Here is a 20,377-nt window from a genome sequence, read left to right on the forward strand (position 1 = left end):
TAAGCAAAGAAGGAACAGCTGAAAGGTGGAACGAGCATATGGAGGGCCTATACAAGGGAGATGCACTTGAAGGCAATATTATAGAAATGGAAGAGACTGTAGATGAAGAAGAGATGGAAGCTGCAATGCTGCGAGGAGATTTTGACAGAGCACTGAAAGACCTAAGTGCAAACAAGGCCCCAGCATTAGACGATATTCTGTCAGAACTACTGATATCCATGGGAGAATCAGCCTCTACAAAACTCTTCCATCTGATGTGTAAGATGTATGAGACAGGCGAAATATCCGGCTGCGTTCACACTGCCGGCCGGGCCGGGCCGGGCCGGGCTGACGCGTACTGGCTCGGCTCGTGCCTAGCTCAGGCCGACGAGTAGTGCATTCACATTGCGCGCCGCGCCGAGCCGGGACGGCGAAATGGGGGAAAGTCCACTTCTCCGATTTTCATGTTTTAAAAATTCTTAGCGCTATATAAGACTTCGCCACATCGTTTTATGAACTTATTGTTTCCTTAAAAGCGTTACTTACGTCGTGAAAAAAGAAAAAGTCTACTTTTCGTTTCGCGTGGTTTCTTAGTTTCGTAACGCTTCCCAACCGATTTTGAAGAAAGTATGCGGCTAAAGAATCTGATTTTTGTACACGTGGTAGTGCAACATCTTAGCTTCGTATTGAATCATTTATCTTTCCATATTTCTTACCAGTCATTGTGAAATGATGCTATTTGTCAACGTTGTGCACTTGATTTACAAATCTTGTAGTGAAAAAGTTATGTAGCGGGTAGCTTACTGTTAGATCAGTTTTAGACCATACATTGTTGGGAATGAAATGTAGCTAAAGGTACCAAAAAGTTTTTGAAATGATAATGATACTGATATCTGTCTCTGGTCTCAAGTAATGCGAGCTATTCAGTGGCGTCAGTGCCGCGTCCGCAAGCCACGGAGTTCGCGCGGTTACAGCTTGGTTTAGTGTAGTCATATAATGCAGGACAGAAAAAAACTAATTACTAGTGATCAGCGCAGACCTAGTGCCGGTCCCTCTTATTTTTTTAATGGTCTCATTGTCTAGATAAATCCAAACGTATAAGAATTTTTCCCTCGGCTACTGGACAATCATCTGCTGTGCTTTTATAATTGGCCACACGTTGCATCACAAAAGACAAACAATTATTTGTGAACAACATCCTACAATTAGTATGACGTACATTTCGTATTTCGAACTAAAAGATAACTGAAGCGCAATTCTGTAGTCTCGTTGTCTACTTTGACAGAAAAAATAATGGAGAGTTAATGAAACTACTGTAGTTCGGCACAGATGTGCGTTTCATTGTTTTTTTTTTTTTTTTTTTCTTCCTTGGCGGGCTGCGCTGCACTGTCAAGGTAGTCCCCACTCTTTGGCTAAATGGCTGGCGGGAAGCCAAATAAATAAATTTAAAAATATCCCCACCCTTCGACTGCTGACGAGCAAGTAAGTAGAAAACGCAGCTGCAGTCAAAAGTTGCTCGCCTTTAGCTAGTCTGTGCTGTCGTGTAGAACAATGTCTTCACTATTTTATTGGTATTGTTTTGACTCTGCAGTAACTCGTCGAGTTTTGAAGTACAGAAGAACTAGGAGGTTATGGATTCATTCCATAATTAGCGACAGACATTTAGGAGAGTTTTTTTCTTTATATGAAGAACTTAAAAACTATCCTGAAAAATTTTATTCAAATTACAGAATGAATCATAATACATTTCAGTATGTGCTGCAGAACATTCAATACAAAATTTCTAAACAGAACACAAATTTTCGTAGAAGTATAACAGCAGAAGAAAAATTGTGTATAACGATAAGGTAAGATTCGTTAGTACACACTTTTTGGTTTGCAGTAGAACTTTGTACAGCATTCACTACCTCCAATTAATTGTAGTCATGCTTTTGTATTTTAAATTTCACAAACGCTTGCCTCTGAGGGGAAGAGAGTTTATGGGACTCCTGAGAATCATTAGGAAGTAATTAGCTTCGTCATTTTGGGTAATGTCTTGCTGTGCCTTCAACGAAGAATCGCAGAAATACTCCTTCAGAATTTTCCAACTTTTTTCTTCTTTTTTCTTCATGATGCAGCGTTTGGCAGTGGTGATGGTTCAACATGTGGAGCCACTGATGACCTCACAGAGTTCTTTTCATTACCTTGTAAGATAGACAGATTGATAGGCGAAGAGTTTTGAGATATGCCCTTTGACTCAGTGGTTGTATTTCCACTGATAAGGAACTGCCACAGCATGACTTTACAATGCATTATCATCTGGTGGGGACACATTTCCGTCCCTCAGTGACACTCATATCTGTCTCCGTTTACAAGTAAATGCGAACTATTCAGTGGCGGCAATGCCGCGATCGCTGGCAAGCTATTGTTGTTAATGCATGTAAATATGGTAGATTAAATAAATGAAATAAAAGTAATTTCGCATGTATCATTATAATAAACGTAATTTTTCCTCACTGGTTGTGAAATGTGAGGTAACATCTTAAAATAAAAGACGTGTGCAGTCACACTTGTGATGAAAGCAGAAGGGAGACGTGTGATGCGTGTACTGCAGAAGCTGTAGTGCTGCTCCACAGGCTCGCGCCTGCGGTCGGCTCGCGCCGGCAATATTAAACACTCGGGATGTCGCCGGCTCGGCTCCGGGAGGCTCACGCCGTGTCGGCGCGGCCCAGCCGCCAGTGCGAACACCGCAATTCGAAACCATGTGTTTGATATCGAAGCGGGCGGCGGCCCAGCCAGGCTCGGCTCGGCCCGGCCGGCAGTGTGGACGCAGCCTTAGACTTCAAGAGGAATGTAATAGTTGCAGCTCCTTGGAAATCAGGTGCTGCCAGATGTGAATATTACCGAACAATCGATTTAATAAATCATGACTGCAAAATACTAACACGAATTCTTTATTGATGAATGGAAAAACTGGCAGAAGCCGACCTCAGGAAATGTCAGTTTGGTTTTCGGAGGAATGTAGGAACACAATAGGTAGTACTGACCCTTCGAATTCACTTAGAAGATAGGTTAAGGAAAGGCAAACCTACGCTCCTAACATTTGTAGACTTAGAGAGAGGTTTTGACAATGTCAACTGGAATATTCTCTTTGAAATTCTCAAGGTAGCAGGGGTAAAACACAGGGAGCAAACCGCTATTTAAAACTAACGCAGAAACCAGTAGACAGTTACGAGTCGAGGGGCATGAAAGGAAATCAGTGGTTGAGTAGTGAGTGAGACAGGGTTGTAGCCTATGCCCAGTGTTGTTCAGTCTGTACATTAACAAGCAGTAAAGAAAACCAAAGAAAAGTGTGGAGAAGGAATTAAAATTCAGGGAGAAGAAGTAAAAACTTTATGGTTCGCCGATGACATTGTAATTCTATCACAGACAGTAAAGGTCTTGGAGAGCAGTTAAATGGAATGCACAATATTTTGAAAAAAATAATAAGGGATATAAGACGAACTCAATAAAAGCAAAAGAAGAGTAATGAAACATAGCGGAGTGAAATCAGACGATGCTGAAAGAATTAAATTAGGAAACTAGGAACTAAAAGTAGTAGATGAGTTTTGCTGTTTGGGCCATAAGATAGTTTACAGTGGCCGAAGTAGAGAGGATATAAAATGTATAATGGCAATGGGTAGGAATGTGTTTCTAAAGAACAGAAATTTGTTGACTCCAAATGTAGTTGTAAGAGGAGATGGACAGAGAGAGAGGGGGGGGGAGTAGGAAATGGACAGATGAACAGAGAAGGAAAGAGGAGGAAAAGAAGAGAGAGAGAGAGGGCGAAGGAAGAGATGGACAGAAAGAGAGAGAGGAGCATATGGTGGGAGGAATAGATGGGGCAGGAGGGTATGGATAGAGAGGGGGGAAGGAAGAGATGGATATAGAGGGGGAAGGAGGAGGTTGTCAAAGAGAGGGAAGGAGCAGGTGGACTAATGAAAGTTGGAATAAATATATAGCTAGCAACACCAGGTACTCAGCTAGTTATTTTTGATAATGACGCAGTACTGAACGCAGCAAGATTTTTTCTGAATACACGCCTACCGCGGCTGTCTACGTATTTAAGCAGCGTATTACGACGTGCGCTACGCCCACACGCTTCCCCGCAGCCCAGGCAAGCACAGCGCGGCACGACGAGCCAGCAGCGGTGCCCGCAGCGCGCGACCTCGGAGTTCGCCGCCGGCCCGGGTTTTGTTACGGGCGGCGCGGCGGCCCGGAAACGGGCGCGTCGGCCACGCGCCGCCCGGTTCGCGCAGCCGCGTGCACGCACGTACGCGAGCCGGCACGCACACACGCAGGCGCCTCCACACGTGACGCGTCGAGCACGCGTGCCATCTGCTGGCGCCGTACGATCCTGCACGTCAGATGCTGCGTTGCCCAAAGTGAATATCTTTGTAGCGAACGTAGTTTTTTGGAGGGAAAGGGGAGTCCTGAAAACTGCAGCCGCGTACGTGAGTCACACCTTTTTCTTCTTCTTCTTCCTGCTGCATTAGGTCACATTTCCTGAACGTCCCTAGTCGACTTTTCGATCATTTTCATTTCCTTTTGGACGGCTGCCGACAAAGGTGAGACATGAAGACATCTTTCTTTGCAACTAAACATTCCCGACAGCCAATGGTGTGGACATACGATGGCAGTCTGGAGTATCAACTTTTCTACGAATGGTCGAGGGGCGTTCAATAAGTAATGACACACATTTTTTTCTGAAAGCATGTGGTTTTATTCAGGATTCCAATACTCTATATTCTTCCCACTCTTTTGGCTACAAAACTCTAGTTTTCAACATAATCTCCGTTCAATGCGATGATCTTACGTCACCTTTCTGGGAGGTCCTGTATGCCCGCATGGTACGACTCTACTGCTCGAAGTCGCAGCCAACGTCTTGCTGCTTCAGTAACTTTCCCATCGTCCACGTACCGCTTCCCGCGGAGTGCATCCCTCATTGGGCCAAACGGGTGGAAGACGGAAGGTGCGAGATCCGAGCTGTAGGGTGGATGAAGGAGAACAGTCCAATGAAATATTGCGACTTCCTCTCTGGTGCACAGAATAGTGTTAGCCTATGCGTTGTCACGGGTAAGGAGAAGTTTGCTTTCATTTTTGTGGCGACGAACACGTTGAAGTCTTTTCAATTTCCTGACGGTTGCACAACTGTGAGCAGCTGGTCGGCACGCAGGAGATCGCACAGGTTTGCACGACCTTGTTGCAATGGTGACAATGCTTGTCCCAGCGACTTATTGTGCTTTCGTTCACACTCAGGTCTCCGTAGACATTCTGCGAGCGCCTATGAATATCTACGATGCTCTGGTCTTTCGTCAAGAGAAACTCAATAACAGCTCTCTACCTCAAACGCACCTCCGTAACAGACACAAAATTGAAGGCTACGTATAGCGCCGCCACCTGTCGAAACTTCATGGAACTATGGGGGCTGAAGCGGTAATATTCCACGATGTCCCACAACAAATTTCACATTTTTTCAACCGAAATGGCGGAGAAAAAAGTGTTCCATTATTTGTTGACCATTCCTCGCATTATTTTATATGGACGCCGGCACTATTCATTACAAATTTTATCACCGAGTGTGAGATGTTACGGCAACCAAAACATTTACATCTCCTTTAAACAAATGGAAAGGGGTAACGCTCACCGCATCCGTGGCTTACAAGATTACTTAGAGAAAAATTCTAGTCAGTTGATTGGTTTGTACATTAAATGGACAAAACTTCTTGGTTATCAGTCCAAAATTCTAGTAGCTGTGATGAATGGCATCTATTTTTAAATGTAGAAAAATGTAAGATAATGCAGATGTGTAGGGAAAAAAATCTGTAATGTTCGAACACAGCATTAGTAGTGAGCTGCTTGACAGAGACAAGTCTTTTAAATATTTGGGCGTAACGTTGCAAAGAGATATGAAAGAAAACGAACATGAAAGGGTTGTTGTTGGGAGGGTGAATTGTCGACTTCGGTTTATAGGGAGAATTTTAGGAACGTGTGGTTCATGTGTAAAGTATACTGCATATGGGACAATAGTGCGACTGATTCTTGAGTACTGCTGGAGTCTTTGGGATCCGTACCAGAACGGATTAAAGGAAAACATCCAAGCAGTTCAGAAACAAGCTGCTAGACTTTTTACCGGTAGGTTCGAACAATATGCATGTGTTACGGATATCCTTCAAGAAGTCAAACGGGAATCCTTGGATGGATGGGGACGTTCTTTTCGAGGAATGCTATTGAAAAAAATTTAGAAAACCGGCATTTGAAGTTGACTGCAGAACGATTGTACTGCCGCCAACGTATATTTCGCGTAAAGACCACGGGTGCTGTAGTTTTTTCCATGTGGGTGACTGTAGTGGCGTGGGAGTAGGGGAAGTAAATGAGACTCATCAGTGGTTTTGTAGGATATGTAGTAGAGATAGAAAGATACTAGAACAGGAGGGGAAAATTTCGCGTAAAGACCACGGGTGCTGTAGTTTTTTCCATGTGGGTGACTGTAGTGGCGTGGGAGTAGGGGAAGTAAATGAGACTCATCAGTGGTTTTGTAGGATATGTAGTAGAGATAGAAAGATACTAGAACAGGAGGGGAAAATTGCCTCCCTTCAGGCTGAGTTAGACAAGGCTAGGGGAGATCTTGACAGGTTAAGGAGGGAGAAGGGTAAAGAGAAGTGGGAAGTGGCAACAGGCAACAGGAGGAACAGGCCTAGAACTTTGTCTGACAGCTTCGTGGTGACTGTGGAAAATAGATTTCACCTGTTGCTTCAGTTGTAAGATGGTAAGCCTCAAGCAGTTGCAGGTATCAACAGGGCATAACAAACTTTCAGCAGAAAATTGAAAAGTAAGTGTGGTGTCACCGCCAGACACCACACTTGCTAGCTGGTAGCCTTTAAATCGGCCGCGGTCCGTTGGTATACGCCGGACCCGCGTGTCGCCACTATCAGTGATTGCAGACCGAGCGCCGCCACACGGCAGGTCTAGAGAGACTTCCTAGCACTCGCCCCAGTTGTACAACCGACTTTGCTAGCGATGGTTCACTGACAAAATACGCTCTCATTTGCCGAGACGATAGTTAGCATAGCCTTCAGCTACGTCATTTGCTACGACCTAGCAAAGCGCTATTACCAGTTACTATTGATACTGTGAATCATGTACCGCCAAGAGCGACGTTCACCATTAATGGATTAAAGTTAAGTATTCCACCAGTTACGTCCGTTTTTTCTAAATTCTAATTTCCTTGTCCTGTTCCAGACCTCACGCCAGCCTGCGTGAACTAAAACGCGTGCCTTTCGGCTCCTCTAGTAACACGGTGTTGGCTCTCCTGCCAACCACAACAGTAAGAATGTAGGTAAATCAGTAAAGAGAAAGACAGTGTTGTTGTTAGGGAGTTCCCATGGAAGAGGTGATCGCCAAATTTTGCAGGATGAACCAGGATCAGAATACCAGGTCACCAATTTTTTTAAACCTAGGGCTGGTCTGGAGCAGGTGACAGAGGATTTAGGATCACTTTGCAAAGATTTCACTAAGGAAGACACCGTGGTTATAGTGGGTGGGCCACATAACCGTATTGACAGAGATCCTGGGTACAGTATAGAGTGTGACCTGGCAAAGATTGCGTCAGCATCGAAGCATACTAGTGTTGAGTTTGTATCTGTTCTTGGGCGCCAAGATCGACCTCATTTGAACTCTTCTGTCAGGAGAGTTAATGTGGAGTTGGAATGGCTACTTATGACGGGTGCAGGGTCACAGATTGGTGTGGTTCCTGTTGATTCTCTCCATAGGTGGGACTATACTTGGCACGGCCTTCACCTCAACAGGAAAGGGAAGGGTAAACTGACTGGGAAAATAGCAGGAAAGTTAAAGGGAGGGGGGGGGGGGGCGGAGGCACAGTCATGAATGATAAAATACCAGTGGTTATAGGGTTCAGAAAATACCCTTTTTTAGGGCAGGGAGGACAGAAAGAAACCAAGTTTTAAGAGAGGTTAGGATTGAGGCAAACCTTCAGTTTGAGAAAGAAACCAAAAGACATAAATCTAGCTTATTATGTCAACATAAACAGCTGTTGGTTAAAAATTTTCAACGATCAGCAGAAATTTCAAATCTACCCAGTTTTAACTCACCCAGTGTGAAATGTCAGCTATCTGTATTGCATCACATAATTCGAGGACTGAGAAATAAAATTAATGAATTAATTGTCTGCATAGATGAATTACAGTCCTCAAACCCAGCTGACATAATCTGCCTCTCTGAACATCATGTGATCACTGGTACAGTACTTTTAAGTGGTACAGGATTTAGGTTAGCATTTCGCTTTTGTAGAGCAGAAATGGTGACTGGAGGAGTTGTCACATTCATCAGTAATTGTCATAAATTTAAGAACATAGACATCCATAAATTTAGTTGCGAACAGCATGTGCAACAGAAGTAGAATTTCATAAAAAATCCTTCATATTATTAAGTGTATATCGAGCACTTGCAGGTAATTTTAATTTGTTCATAAGCCACCTTGAAGCTGTACTGGCCCATTTAACAACCAACAACAAATTAATAGTGGCTGGTGGTGACTTCAATGTAGATTTCCTTAAAGACTCTCCCAATAAGAACTCATTTGAGTTAGAAACACTATCATTCAACTTAATTGCCACTGTAAAGTTCCCAACTAGGGTAGTCAATTGCTCACAAACAGCCATTGATAATATCTTTATAGAAAAGTCCAATGAACAAAATTAAATTACAAAACCAATAGTCAATGACCTCTCAGACCATAACATGCAGTTCCTTCTGTTAAATGTCAATGCTGAACAGGATATAATCAGTTAAATCTGAACTCAAGAGAGTAATCAATAAGTTAAAAATTGATTATTTTAGAACATTCCTCAGAGACATTCACTGGAGTGATGTTTACAGTGCTCATGGCATGAATGAAAAATATAACACTTTTACTAATAAAGTGCTTACCTTATTTGAAAACTGTTTTCCCCCAAAACTAACCAAGGTTAGAGCAAAGTCTCAAAGAAGCCATGGGTTACTCAAGGAATAGAGATATCTTGTAAAACAAAAAGAAAACTGTATCTATCAATCCGAAACAGTTCTGATGTTGATGCTATAGCACATTACAAGAAATACTGGAAAATATTGAAGACTGTAAGACAGACATCAAAGCAAATATATTACAAGGAAAAGATAGTCATATCAGGTAACAAAATAAAGACAATATGGGATATAGTGAAGGAGGAGACTGGTAGAACCAGACATGAAGAGGGACAAATAGCATTAAGAGTAAATGATACATTGGTGATAGATGTGTATAGAGTTGCAGAACTTTTTAAGAAACATTTGATAACTGTTAATGAAAAGATGGGGTTGTCAGGTTCTGTAGATGCTCCATGAATACCTCAGATCAGACATTTCAAGTAACTTCCATAATATGAATTTGACCCTCACTACCCCAGCAGAAATAATGTCTATCATAAAATCTTTAAAATCAAAAACACCTAGTTGGTATGTTGATATATCAACAAAGTTAATTAAAGAATGTAATTCTGAGTTAAGTAACAAATTAATCTATCTGTTTAACAAGTCGTTTATCAGTGGAATATTTCCTGAATGGTAGAAATATACTGAAGTTAAGCCACTGAGGGAGATAAGGAAATAGCGTAAATTTCCGTCCAATTTCACTTTTTCCAGCATTACCTTTTAGAAAGGGTAATGTACAATCGGCTTTATAACCATCTCATCACAAATAACATACTGTCAAAGTCGCAGTTTGGATTTCTAAAGGGTTCTGATGTTGAGAAGGCTATCTACATTTACAGTGAAAATGTACTTAATTCATTAGACAAAAAATTTCAGTCAACTGGTATACTTTGTGATATGTCAAAGGCATCTGACTGTGTAAATCACAATATCCTTTTAAGTAAATTAGAGTATTATGATGTAACAGAAAATGCTGCAAAATGGTTCAAATCTTATAGCTCTGGCAGGAAACAAAGGCTGTTATTAGGAAAGAGAAATTTATTAAGCTATCAGGCATCATCCAACTCAGAACTAATTACATGTGGAGGTCCCACAAGGTTCCATCTTAGGGTCCTTACTTTTTCTTGTGTATATCAATGACCTTTCATCAGTAACATTACCAGATGCCAAATTTGTTTTGTTTGCCGATGATACAAACATTGCAATAAATAGTAAATCAAATGTAGTCTTAGAAATATTGGCTAATAAAATATTTGTGGACATCAATCACTGGTTCCTAGCCAACTCTTTGTCACTGAACTTTGATAAAACACGCTACATGCAATTCAGAACTTGTACAGGGTGTCCCACGAGTATATGCCTAACATATGATGACAAGCAGATAGAAGAATTGGACAGTGTTAAATTCTCGGGATTACAGCTTGATAATAAATTCAACTGGGAGGAGCACACCACAGAACAACTGAAGCGTCTAAACAAATCTCTATTTGCAATGCGAATTCTGTCAGACATAGGGGATATAAAAATGAAAAATCTGGCATACTACGCTTACTTTTACTCCATTATGTCATATGGGATTATTTTTTGAGGTACTTTATCAAGCCAAGCTTAAGTTTACCAGGCACAAAAACGTGCAATAAAAGTTATATGTGGCGTGAACTCATGAACATCCTGCAGAGGCCTGTTTAGGAAACTAAGGGTACTTACTACTGCTTCCCAATATATTTATTCCTTAACGAAATTTGTCATTAAAAATATACCACTTTTTCAAACCAACAGCTTAGTTCATGGAATCCATACTAGAGATAAGAATTATCATCACAAGGATTTAAGGTCCTTTTCTCTTGTACAAAAAGGAGTGCATTATTCAGGAACACATATTTTCAATATCTTGCCAGCAGCCATAAAAAGCTTTACAACCAATGAAATTCAGTTTAAGAGAAGCCGAAAAGATTTATTGCTGGCCAACTCCTTCTACTGCATTGATGAATTTCTCAGTAGAACCAACTGATTTTGTGTGCTTGTGCGTGCGTGTGTGTAAAGTACAATCAAACTTCTGCACCATTTCACTGCAGTAATGGTCATTGTAAATAAGTATTGTAGTAGTTAGATTATATGTTTATTACCTTACAAATAAAAAAACATTTTTTTAAATTTTAAGTTCAGTGCGTTAATGTGATCTTAGTAAATGAGAGCTATAAAATGATCCTTTCATATAGTGTTCACTAAAAAAAAGACGATCATTCCACTTGGTACCTGTGGAAGGTACATTAGCTTATTGGTTTTAGTTGTAAACATTTGTCATTTATTATTGTTTTTCTGACATGTTCTACATCCTGGAGGATTTCCTCACTACGGATCAATAGGAATGAAAGTAAATCTAATCTAATCTAATGTAATCTAATCTAATATCAGAGAAATTAGGGCTCGTACCGAGACATATAGATAGTCATTTTTCGCTCGCTCGAGTTGCGAGTGTAACAGGAAAGGAATTACTAGTAGTGGTACACGGTATACTCCGCCAAGCACCGTGCAGTAGTTTCCTGAATATGTACGTAGATGTAGATGTATACATGCTGCCTGGTTCGTGTCACTATTATGGCTGGATATAGGATGGCGAATTCGGGGTTCCTCATTTGTGCGCTGTTGAGCACCGCCAGGCCTGTGGATACTTCAGCGAGCTCTGCACGGTGCGGCAAGCCACAATAGAGACGTTACTGGGATTTATGGCACCAAAAAGTTTTACAGTGTTGGGAAGGTGCAAATGTTAACCACGTAGAAACCATCGTTAAGGCAGTAACAGAATATATTGTACAATGAAGGCTTTCACGACCAGGTGTCAGAGTTAGTTTTGTTATTTTATGGCATAAATACAAAAACCCAGTTTAGCATGGGGATGGAAAAAGACGATACAATATCTTTTTTGGATGTTTTCGTTATGAGACAGGTTAATGGAAGGTTGAAACATTAGGTTTTTGAGATAGTGACACATAGGGATAGATATTTGAAAAGACACTCCAACCTACATTTGTAAAAGAGAGAGGTGGCATCAAAAGTCTTGTTTACGGAGCCAAAAGAATTTGCACGCTGGAACACCTGGACGCCGAATTAAAACATCTGAGGCAGGATTTCGAGAAGAATGGCCATTCGGGCAAAGAATTTAATAGGGTTCTGCGCCGAAAAACGATAATACACTGCGATGGAAGGAAATGGTTTCTTTCCCTTTTATCAGAAAAGTAAATGATCATGTCGGGAAGATTTTACAGAAGCATGACATCAGACCGACTTTAGACCAACTAAGAAAATATATCACGCCTTCCGATTTGTAAAGGACAAACGTTATCATGCGTCAGAAAGTGGATTATATCACATTCCGTAACTCGTGGGAAGGTCTACATTGTAACTAGCAAGAGAATCACGAATACAAAACTGAAAGGACACAAAAGCCTTATCCGACCAGGCAAAACGGGAAATCATTATGTGAAGTTTTCCGAAACCAAAATTTTATCTATTATGACTCGCTATTGTCCAAGACTGTGTGGAGAAGCCATAGAAATATACAGGGTGGTCCACTGATCGTGACCGGGCCAAATATTTCACGAAATAAGCTTCAAACGAAAAAACTACAAAGAACGAAACTTGTCTAGCTTGAAGGGGCAAATCAGATGGCGCTATGGTTGGCCCGCTAGATGGCGCTGCTATAAGTCAAACGGATATCAACTGCGTTTTTTAAAATAGGACCCCCATTTTTATTACATATTCATGTAGTACGTAAAGAAATATCAATGTTTTATTTGTTACCACTTTTGTCGCTTTGTGATAGATGGCACTGTTAATAGTGACAAACATATAGCTCACAATTTTAGAAGAACAGTTGGTAACAGGTAGGTTTTTTAAATTAAAATACAGAACATAGGTACGTTTGAACATTTTATTTCGGTTGTTCCAATGTGATACATGTACCTTTGTGAACTTATCATTTCTGAGAACGCATGCTGTTACAGCGTGATTACCTGTAAATACCACATTAATGCAATAAATGCCCAAAATGATGTCCGTCAACCTCAATGCATTTTGCAATAAGTGTAACGACATTCCTCTCAATAGCGAGTAGTTCGCCTTCCGTAATGTTCGCACATGCATTGACAATGCTCTGACGCATGTTGTCAGGCGTTGTCGGTGGATCACGATAGCAAATATCCTTCAAATTCCCCACAGAAAGAAATCCGGGGACGTCAGATCCGGTGAACGTGCTGGCCATGGTGTGGTGCTTCGACGACCAATCCACCTTTCATGAAATATGCTATTCAATACCGCTTCAACCGCACGCGAGCTATGTGCCGGACATCCATCATGTTGGAAGTACATCGCCATTCTGTCATGCAGTGAAACATCTTGTAGTAACAACGGTAGAACATTACGTAGGAAATCAGTACACATTGCACCATTTAGATTGCCATCGATAAAGTGGGGGCCAATTATCCTTCCTCCCATAATGCCGCACCATACATGAACCCGCCAAGGTCGCTGATGGTCCACTTGTCGCAGCCATCGTCGATTTTCCGTTGCCCAATAGTGCATATTATGCCTGTTTACGTTACCGCTGTTGGTGAATGACGCTTCGTCGCTAAATAGAAATGCGTCCAAAAAATGTGTCATCGTCCCGTAATTTCTCTTGTTCCCAGTGGCAGAACTGTACACGACGTTCCAAGTCGTTGCCATGCAATTCCTGGTGCATAGAAATATGGTACGGGTTCAATCGATGTTGATGTAGCATTCTCAACACCGACGTTTTTGAGATTCCCGATTATCGCGCAATTTGTCTGCTACTGATGTGCGGATTAGACGTGACAGCAGCTAAAACACCTACTTGGGCATCATCATTTGTTGCAGGTCGTGGTTGACGTTTCACATGTGGCTGAACAGTTCCTGTTTCCTTAAATAACGTAACTATCCGGCGAACGGTCCGGACACTTGGATGATGTCGTCCAGGTTACAGAGCAGCATACACAGCACACGCCATTTGGGCATTTTGATCACAATATCCATACATCAACACGGTATCGGCCTTTTCCGCAATTGGTAAACGGTCCATTTTAACGCGGGTAGCGTATCACGAAGCAAATACCGTCCGCACTGGCGGAATGTTACGTGATACCACGTACTTATACGTTTGTGACTATTACAGCGCCATCTATCACAAAGCGAACAAAGTGGTCCAACTAAAACATTCATATTTCTTTACGTACTACACGAATATGTAATAAAAAATGGGGGTTCCTATTTAAAAAAAAAACGCAGTTGATATCCGTTTGACTTATGGCAGCGCCATCTAGCGTGCCAACCATAGCGGCATCTGGTTTCCCCCTTCAAGCTTGTAGTTTTTCCGTTTGACGCTTATTTCGTGAGATATTTGGTGCGGTCACGATCAATGGACCACCCTGTATAATCACAGTGATAATTTTAACAGAACAGAAGAAGCCATGAAACTCGACACTTATGGACAGTGACTCTGCAGAATCGACAGATTCTCCCTTACAGGCGACAATTAGTATTTAAGTTTTATCTCTGACGAAGATTATCTCAACCAACTTTGATTCCATAAGTAACGCTTGTGTACAGTGACCGTAGACTATAAGGAAGGAGAGGGCACTCAGCATTCTGTCGCAATCCCGTTAGTTTATATTGCTCTTGCGTATCTAGATTTCATCTACAAACGGTCATCTTCAGTGCATTTAAGTTACAATCCAACTAACTCGCGGCAGTGCATATCATCATACGATCTCATTCTTGCATAAGGAGAAGGAAACTGTTTTCGTTCTTCCTATGGAGGAGTAAGATCATACGGTGAGATGTAGTGTCACGATATTGTTGGATTGTAACTCGAAAGCACTGAAGGTGGCTACTTGTAGCCGAAATCTACAAATGCAAGAGCAGTAGAAACTAATGGAATTTGCTGCCGGTTTCTGTGTGGCTCTTCTTTCTTAAATATTATCTCTGCTGATCACAAGTAAACTCGACCACGCCCGCTTTACACGGTATTTATGTCACTCTCCGACATCTGACTCGTCAGTCTGAAGACTCAGCGTCTTCAGGACCACCTCCAAAGATGTCCAGCACAGTTCTGGACGAAACGTCAGGAACCGAAAAGTTTCTTCGATTACGGCCATACAGCCCTGAAGACTTAGCAGCAGTAATTGAAAAGACATTCGAAGTGCCCAAGTTGTCTGACTTCACTGTGGTCTTACATCTAGGCGCTTTATACCATACTCCACCCGAAGCTTTAAGTCTCAAAAGTTTGGTCTCTTCACCATGGTGCGGGTCAATTTGGTGGTCTCGTTTTTACCGTTGTGGGCTCCCCAGTTCGGTTCCGGTTGACCATCTCACATTTCCTGGTGCAAAAATCTGAAAAGTGCTCCGCTCACTCCCGTGAAGTCGAATGAGATGCCGTCTGGGAAACAACCGAGAGTAATAAGTCGCCAATGTGATGACAAATACAAAGACTTGTACCAGGCTAATAGCTACGTGTAATTTATTTTACCAAGATGTTCAAACAGGCTACGTGCAGAAGGTGCAGTTCAACTGCCCACGAATCTGATACTCAAAGCGTTGCTAAGCCTATGTTTGATAATTTCTCTGAAGACCACCCAGTTTGTAGCAGAGAATTTCTGGTCTTCATAGAATAGAAAAAAAGAAATCCTTGAGGAAGGCATCTATTCGGATCATTAGTTTTCCGTCTGGTTTGAAGCGGCCCGCCAAGGATTCTTCGCCTGGGCTAACCTCTTCATTTTAGTACAGCACTTGCAATCTACATCCTCAATTATATGCTGGATGTATTAAATCTCTGACCTTCCCTACAATTTTTATGCGCTACAGCTTACTCAGCTGCCATTGAAGTTATGTCTTAACTCATTTACAATAATACTGTTACTAATTATTGTAAATGTTTTCAACATGTTTCTTTTTTCTCTGACTCTGCAGAGAGTATCATCATTTCTGATCTTATCACTCCGCCAAATTTTCAAAATACTTCTTCAACATCACATTTGAAACTCTTCAGTTCTCTTCTTTTCCCGTTTTCACACAGATATGGCCAATATTTCATACGAGTACTCTTCCTTTGGTGAAGAATGCCTTCCTTGTCTGTGGTAATCCGCTTTTTGTGCCCTCCTTGCTTCGTCCGACGTCTTATTTTGCTTCTAAGGCAGTAGAATTCTTCGATGGCCCAGTTTCAATGTTAAGTTTATCACTGATCTTATTTCTGCTGAACCTCATTACTTTCTTCGTTTCGCCCTCGATCCGTATCCGTTCTTTGTATCCAATGGGTCTGATATGGCTCATACTCTGTGAACCAACGTCCTAAGTACGACACTTCATTGCGAAGGATGGTGACAGCTGGTGGCCTGTAAGTATAAGTCCGTGTGTGTTGGTTTACGGTACACTGCGTGACCTAATGCGCCATCTTCTTTTCTCCGTACCAACAAGTCCAGGAATGGAAGTTCGCCGTTTTTCTCCATCTCCATAGCGAACTTGATATTTGGATGAAGCGAGTTAACATGTTCAAGAAATGCAGTGCCGTGAGGCCAGATAACAAAAGTGTTTTCCACATATCGCCAAAAACACGTAGGTTTCAAATCCTAGAGGTGGCGTTGCTGTCCTTCCAGCTATCGGTTGATATCGTCGCTATTGGCCATCGAATTTGGCGCCTCCACGCATGCGCACTTCCTGCCTAAGACTGGCATGAATAGGGGGCTCTAGTCTTGCCTTAGCAGTGTGTCCGTCGCACCTGAAGATGTCGGCCAGTTGCGCTGATGAAATATTGTGGAGTTTTCACTATGACATCCGACGTCTCGCCCGAGAAACATATATACAACATAAACATCATTTCAGCCCTTTTTATTGCTCATGAAAACCACACATTGCATGTTGTTGAGCCGAGCGCGGCTCGCGTTCTCGCCGTTTATTGCTTGACAGCTTGTCTTTGCGGTGCCGCCGTCTCGTTTCTTATTCGGTTTACTGGCGTCACTAAGTTGCTGGTTTGCTTGCCCGTGAGTGTCAGCAGCAGCGCTTATCGATAAATGCACTATCGTGCTAGCTTTGGAGCGAGCGCTAGTATTTCCGGGTCGTCGTGTGTCAGGGAGCTGAGTCGGGACGCAGCGCTAGTGAGGTCCGGACAGCCAGCACACTCGCCAACCGCTGGCGACACACATGCACTGTCAGACGGAAGGAGACCGGAGCGGGAACGGCCGTTGGTTGGTCGTTCGGTCGGCCGTCTCATCGGGCGACGTGTATTTGGTGTTTTGACCGTTTCTGGGCCTCGTCCGTTGGTCATCTTGCTGGACGCGGGTCGGTTCCTTCCTTGTGCAGAGATGTCGGGTGGCCAATGGGTATGTGTTACCTCGGCATGGTTGGGACCGAGCCAGTGTGCCCGGGTCACCGTGTCTCCGAGCTCCGAACGGACATGGAGTTGAGTCAGGATGGAGCTACAGTGGGGTCCGGACAGCGAAGACTCGTCCGGCCGTTGGTGACGCACATGACTTGAGTGGGGACGACCTTGGTTGGTCGTTCGATCGGTCGTCTCACCGGACGACGTATATTTTGCGCCGACCGCTTCGGGTTCTCTGTCTGTGTCGACTTGCCATTCGTCCTTGTTGTTCCACAGTGATTGCTTTTACGATTGTTGAGTTATCGTGGAAGTGCTTTCGTGGAACTGTGTCGAGCTTGCATAATTTCGACTGAGCCTTTATTTTAATGGCAATGTGCGTGCTGGAGTAGACAGTCGGTCGGTTGGGACAGAGCAGCGAGAAGTCTCCGCGGCGAGGTCATTAGCGTAGTATTCCGCAGTGTGTTTTTCCTCGCCGTGTTGATGCTGTCCGTACTGCGTGTAGTTAGACAGCTTTTGGTGTTGTTCATATTTTTGAGTGGTTATTGTGCCTTGGTTGTTTTTAGACGCCAATTTTGAAGACATAGTGTTGGTGGTATCTTCGTCCTCGGCTGATATTTTCCATTGTCGTGCCGTTCGTGAGCGGAAGGGAATTGATTAGGTTGTTGGTCGGTCCTTAAGCCGTCCCTGGGTCGGGTTGCCATCTGATGACTTAATCTTATTCTTGGCTGCCTATCTCATGTAACCTTACGTTAGAGTTATCTCCTCAGTCCGACCCTTGGAACATTTCTGACAAGGGAACCTCCCCATCGCACCCCCCCTCACATTTAGTTATAAGATGGCACAGTGGATAGGCCTTGAAAAACTGAACACAGATCAATCGAGAAAACAGGAAGAAGTTGTGTGGAACTATGAAAAAATAAGCAAAATATACAAACTGAATAGCCCATGGGCAAGATGGGCAACATCAAGGATAGACTGAACTGAGGAGTGTCGTGGTCCTGTGGGTAGCGTGAGCGGCTGCGGAACGAAAGGTCCTGGGTTCAAATCTTCCCTCGAGAGAAAATTTTACTTTCTTTATTTTCGCAAAGTTATGATCTGTCCGTTCGTTCATTGACGTCTCTGTTCACTGTAATAAATTTAGTGTCTGTGTTTTGCGACCGCACCGCAGTAGTGTGCGATTAGTAGACGAAAGGACGTGCCTCTCCAATGGGAACCGAAAACATTTGATCGCAAGGTCATAGGTCAACCGATTCCTCCACAGGAAAACACGTCTGATATATTCTATACGACACTGGTGACGGCATGTGCGTCACATGACAGGAATATGTTGTCGACCCACCTAACTTATACACTTCGCGAATGGGTAAAAAGATTCTTCTACCTTGCCCGATTTAGGTTTTCTTGTGGATGTGATAGTTACTCCCAAAAAAGTGATGAAAACATAAGAGTTTGTCATGTAAACCGAAAATAAATTAAAATTTTCACTCGAGAGAAATCTTGAACCAAGGAATTCTCGTTCCGCAGCTGCTCACGCTAACCACGGGACCACGGCGCTCCTCCGTTCATATATGCCTTGATATTGCCTATCTTCGGCATGGACTACTCAGTTTGTATATTTTGCTTATTTTTTCATAGTTCCACATAACTTCTTCCTGTTTTGGTTCAAATGGCTCTGAGCACTATGGGACTTAACTGCTGTGGTCATCAGTCCCCTAGAACTGAGAACTAGTTAAACCTAACTAACCTAAGGACATCACAAACATCCATGCCCGAGGCAGGATTCGAACCTGCGACCGTAGCGGCCTTGCGGTTCCAGACTGCAGCGCCTTTAACCGCACGGCCACTTCGGCCGGCTCTTCCTGTTTTCTCAATCGATCTGTGTTCAGTTTTTTGAGGCCTATCCACTGTGCCAACTTATAACTAAATCTGAGGGGAGTGTGATGGGAGGTTCCCTTGTGAGCACCATTGTTCTGTTGTTTTTAGATTGTGATTTTTGTCTCAAGTACTGTGCGAGGCCTTCAGCCGCCTATTAATTTAGTTTGTTTTAATTTTAAAATAAGGACTTCAGCCGTTTTAAGTTAAAACCTTGAAGTTTTGTGTTTGAACTAATTTTTTTAAAGGAAAAAGGGGAATTTTACTCTATTGCAAATCCGTGCTATCCAGCCCTTAAGCCTTGAGTTGTTCTATGTTCAGTATGTGGCCTTCAGCCGAGCATTTATGTCAAATACTTTTAGGATAAGGCCTTCAGCCGTCTTAAAATTTGAAAATTCACTTGTCTAAAACGTTTTTAAATTCTCTTCTCTATTGGAAATTCTTGTTATCCGGGCCTTAAGCCTCAGTACTTCTATGTCTAGTGTGTGGCCTTCAGCCGAGTATTTACGTAAAATACCTTTTTTTTTTTTTTTTTAGTGAGGCCTTCATCCGCGTGTATTCCTTAAAGCAATTGTAACGACTTATGTTCGGGCTTTCCGTCGTATTGTTTTAAATCCTTTTAAGGGCAAGTTTGATTAAGTGTTTTTAGGAAAATACAGTTAGTGTGTTTTGTGCAACTAACAGTAACTGATCTTGACACTTTTCCACAACCATAACCTGATCCGCTCTGTCCTGCGAAATCAGATTTCAGTTGTACCACCATACAGCGAGACCTTCAGATGTGGTGGTCCAGATTGCTGTACACACCGGTACCTCTAACACCCAGTAGCACGTCGTCTTGCATTGATGCATGCCTGTAACCGTCGTGGCATACTATCCACAAGTTCATCAAAGCACTGTTGGTCCAGATTGGTCCAATCCTCAATGGCAATTCGGCGTAGATCCTTCAGAGTGGTTGGTGGATCACGTCGTCCATAAACAGCCCTTTCCAATCTATCCCAGGTATTTTCGATCCGGTTCATGTCTGGAGAACATGCTGGCCACCCTATTTCGCTATCCTGAAGGAAATCATTCACAAGTTGTGCACCATGGGGGCGCGAATTGTCGTCCATATAGATGAATGCCTCGCCAATATGCTGCCGATATAGTTGCACT

At 42.7% G+C, this 20,377-nt stretch overlaps 1 protein-coding gene across 1 annotated transcript in view; it reads right to left on the minus strand.

Moving 5' to 3' along the window:
* Positions 1–4,085: 4,085 nt before the first annotated feature.
* LOC124788891 overlaps positions 4,086–20,377 on the minus strand; it is a 36,260-nt gene continuing 19,968 nt past the window's right edge. The window contains exon 2 of the mRNA XM_047256172.1: positions 4,086–4,354. Within this exon, the coding sequence (XP_047112128.1) occupies positions 4,086–4,354 (269 nt within the window). The remainder of the gene's footprint in view (positions 4,355–20,377) is intronic.

The sequence above is a fragment of the Schistocerca piceifrons genome, chromosome 3 (genome assembly GCF_021461385.2).
Source record: "Schistocerca piceifrons isolate TAMUIC-IGC-003096 chromosome 3, iqSchPice1.1, whole genome shotgun sequence".
Classification (NCBI taxonomy): Eukaryota; Metazoa; Arthropoda; class Insecta; order Orthoptera; family Acrididae; genus Schistocerca; species Schistocerca piceifrons.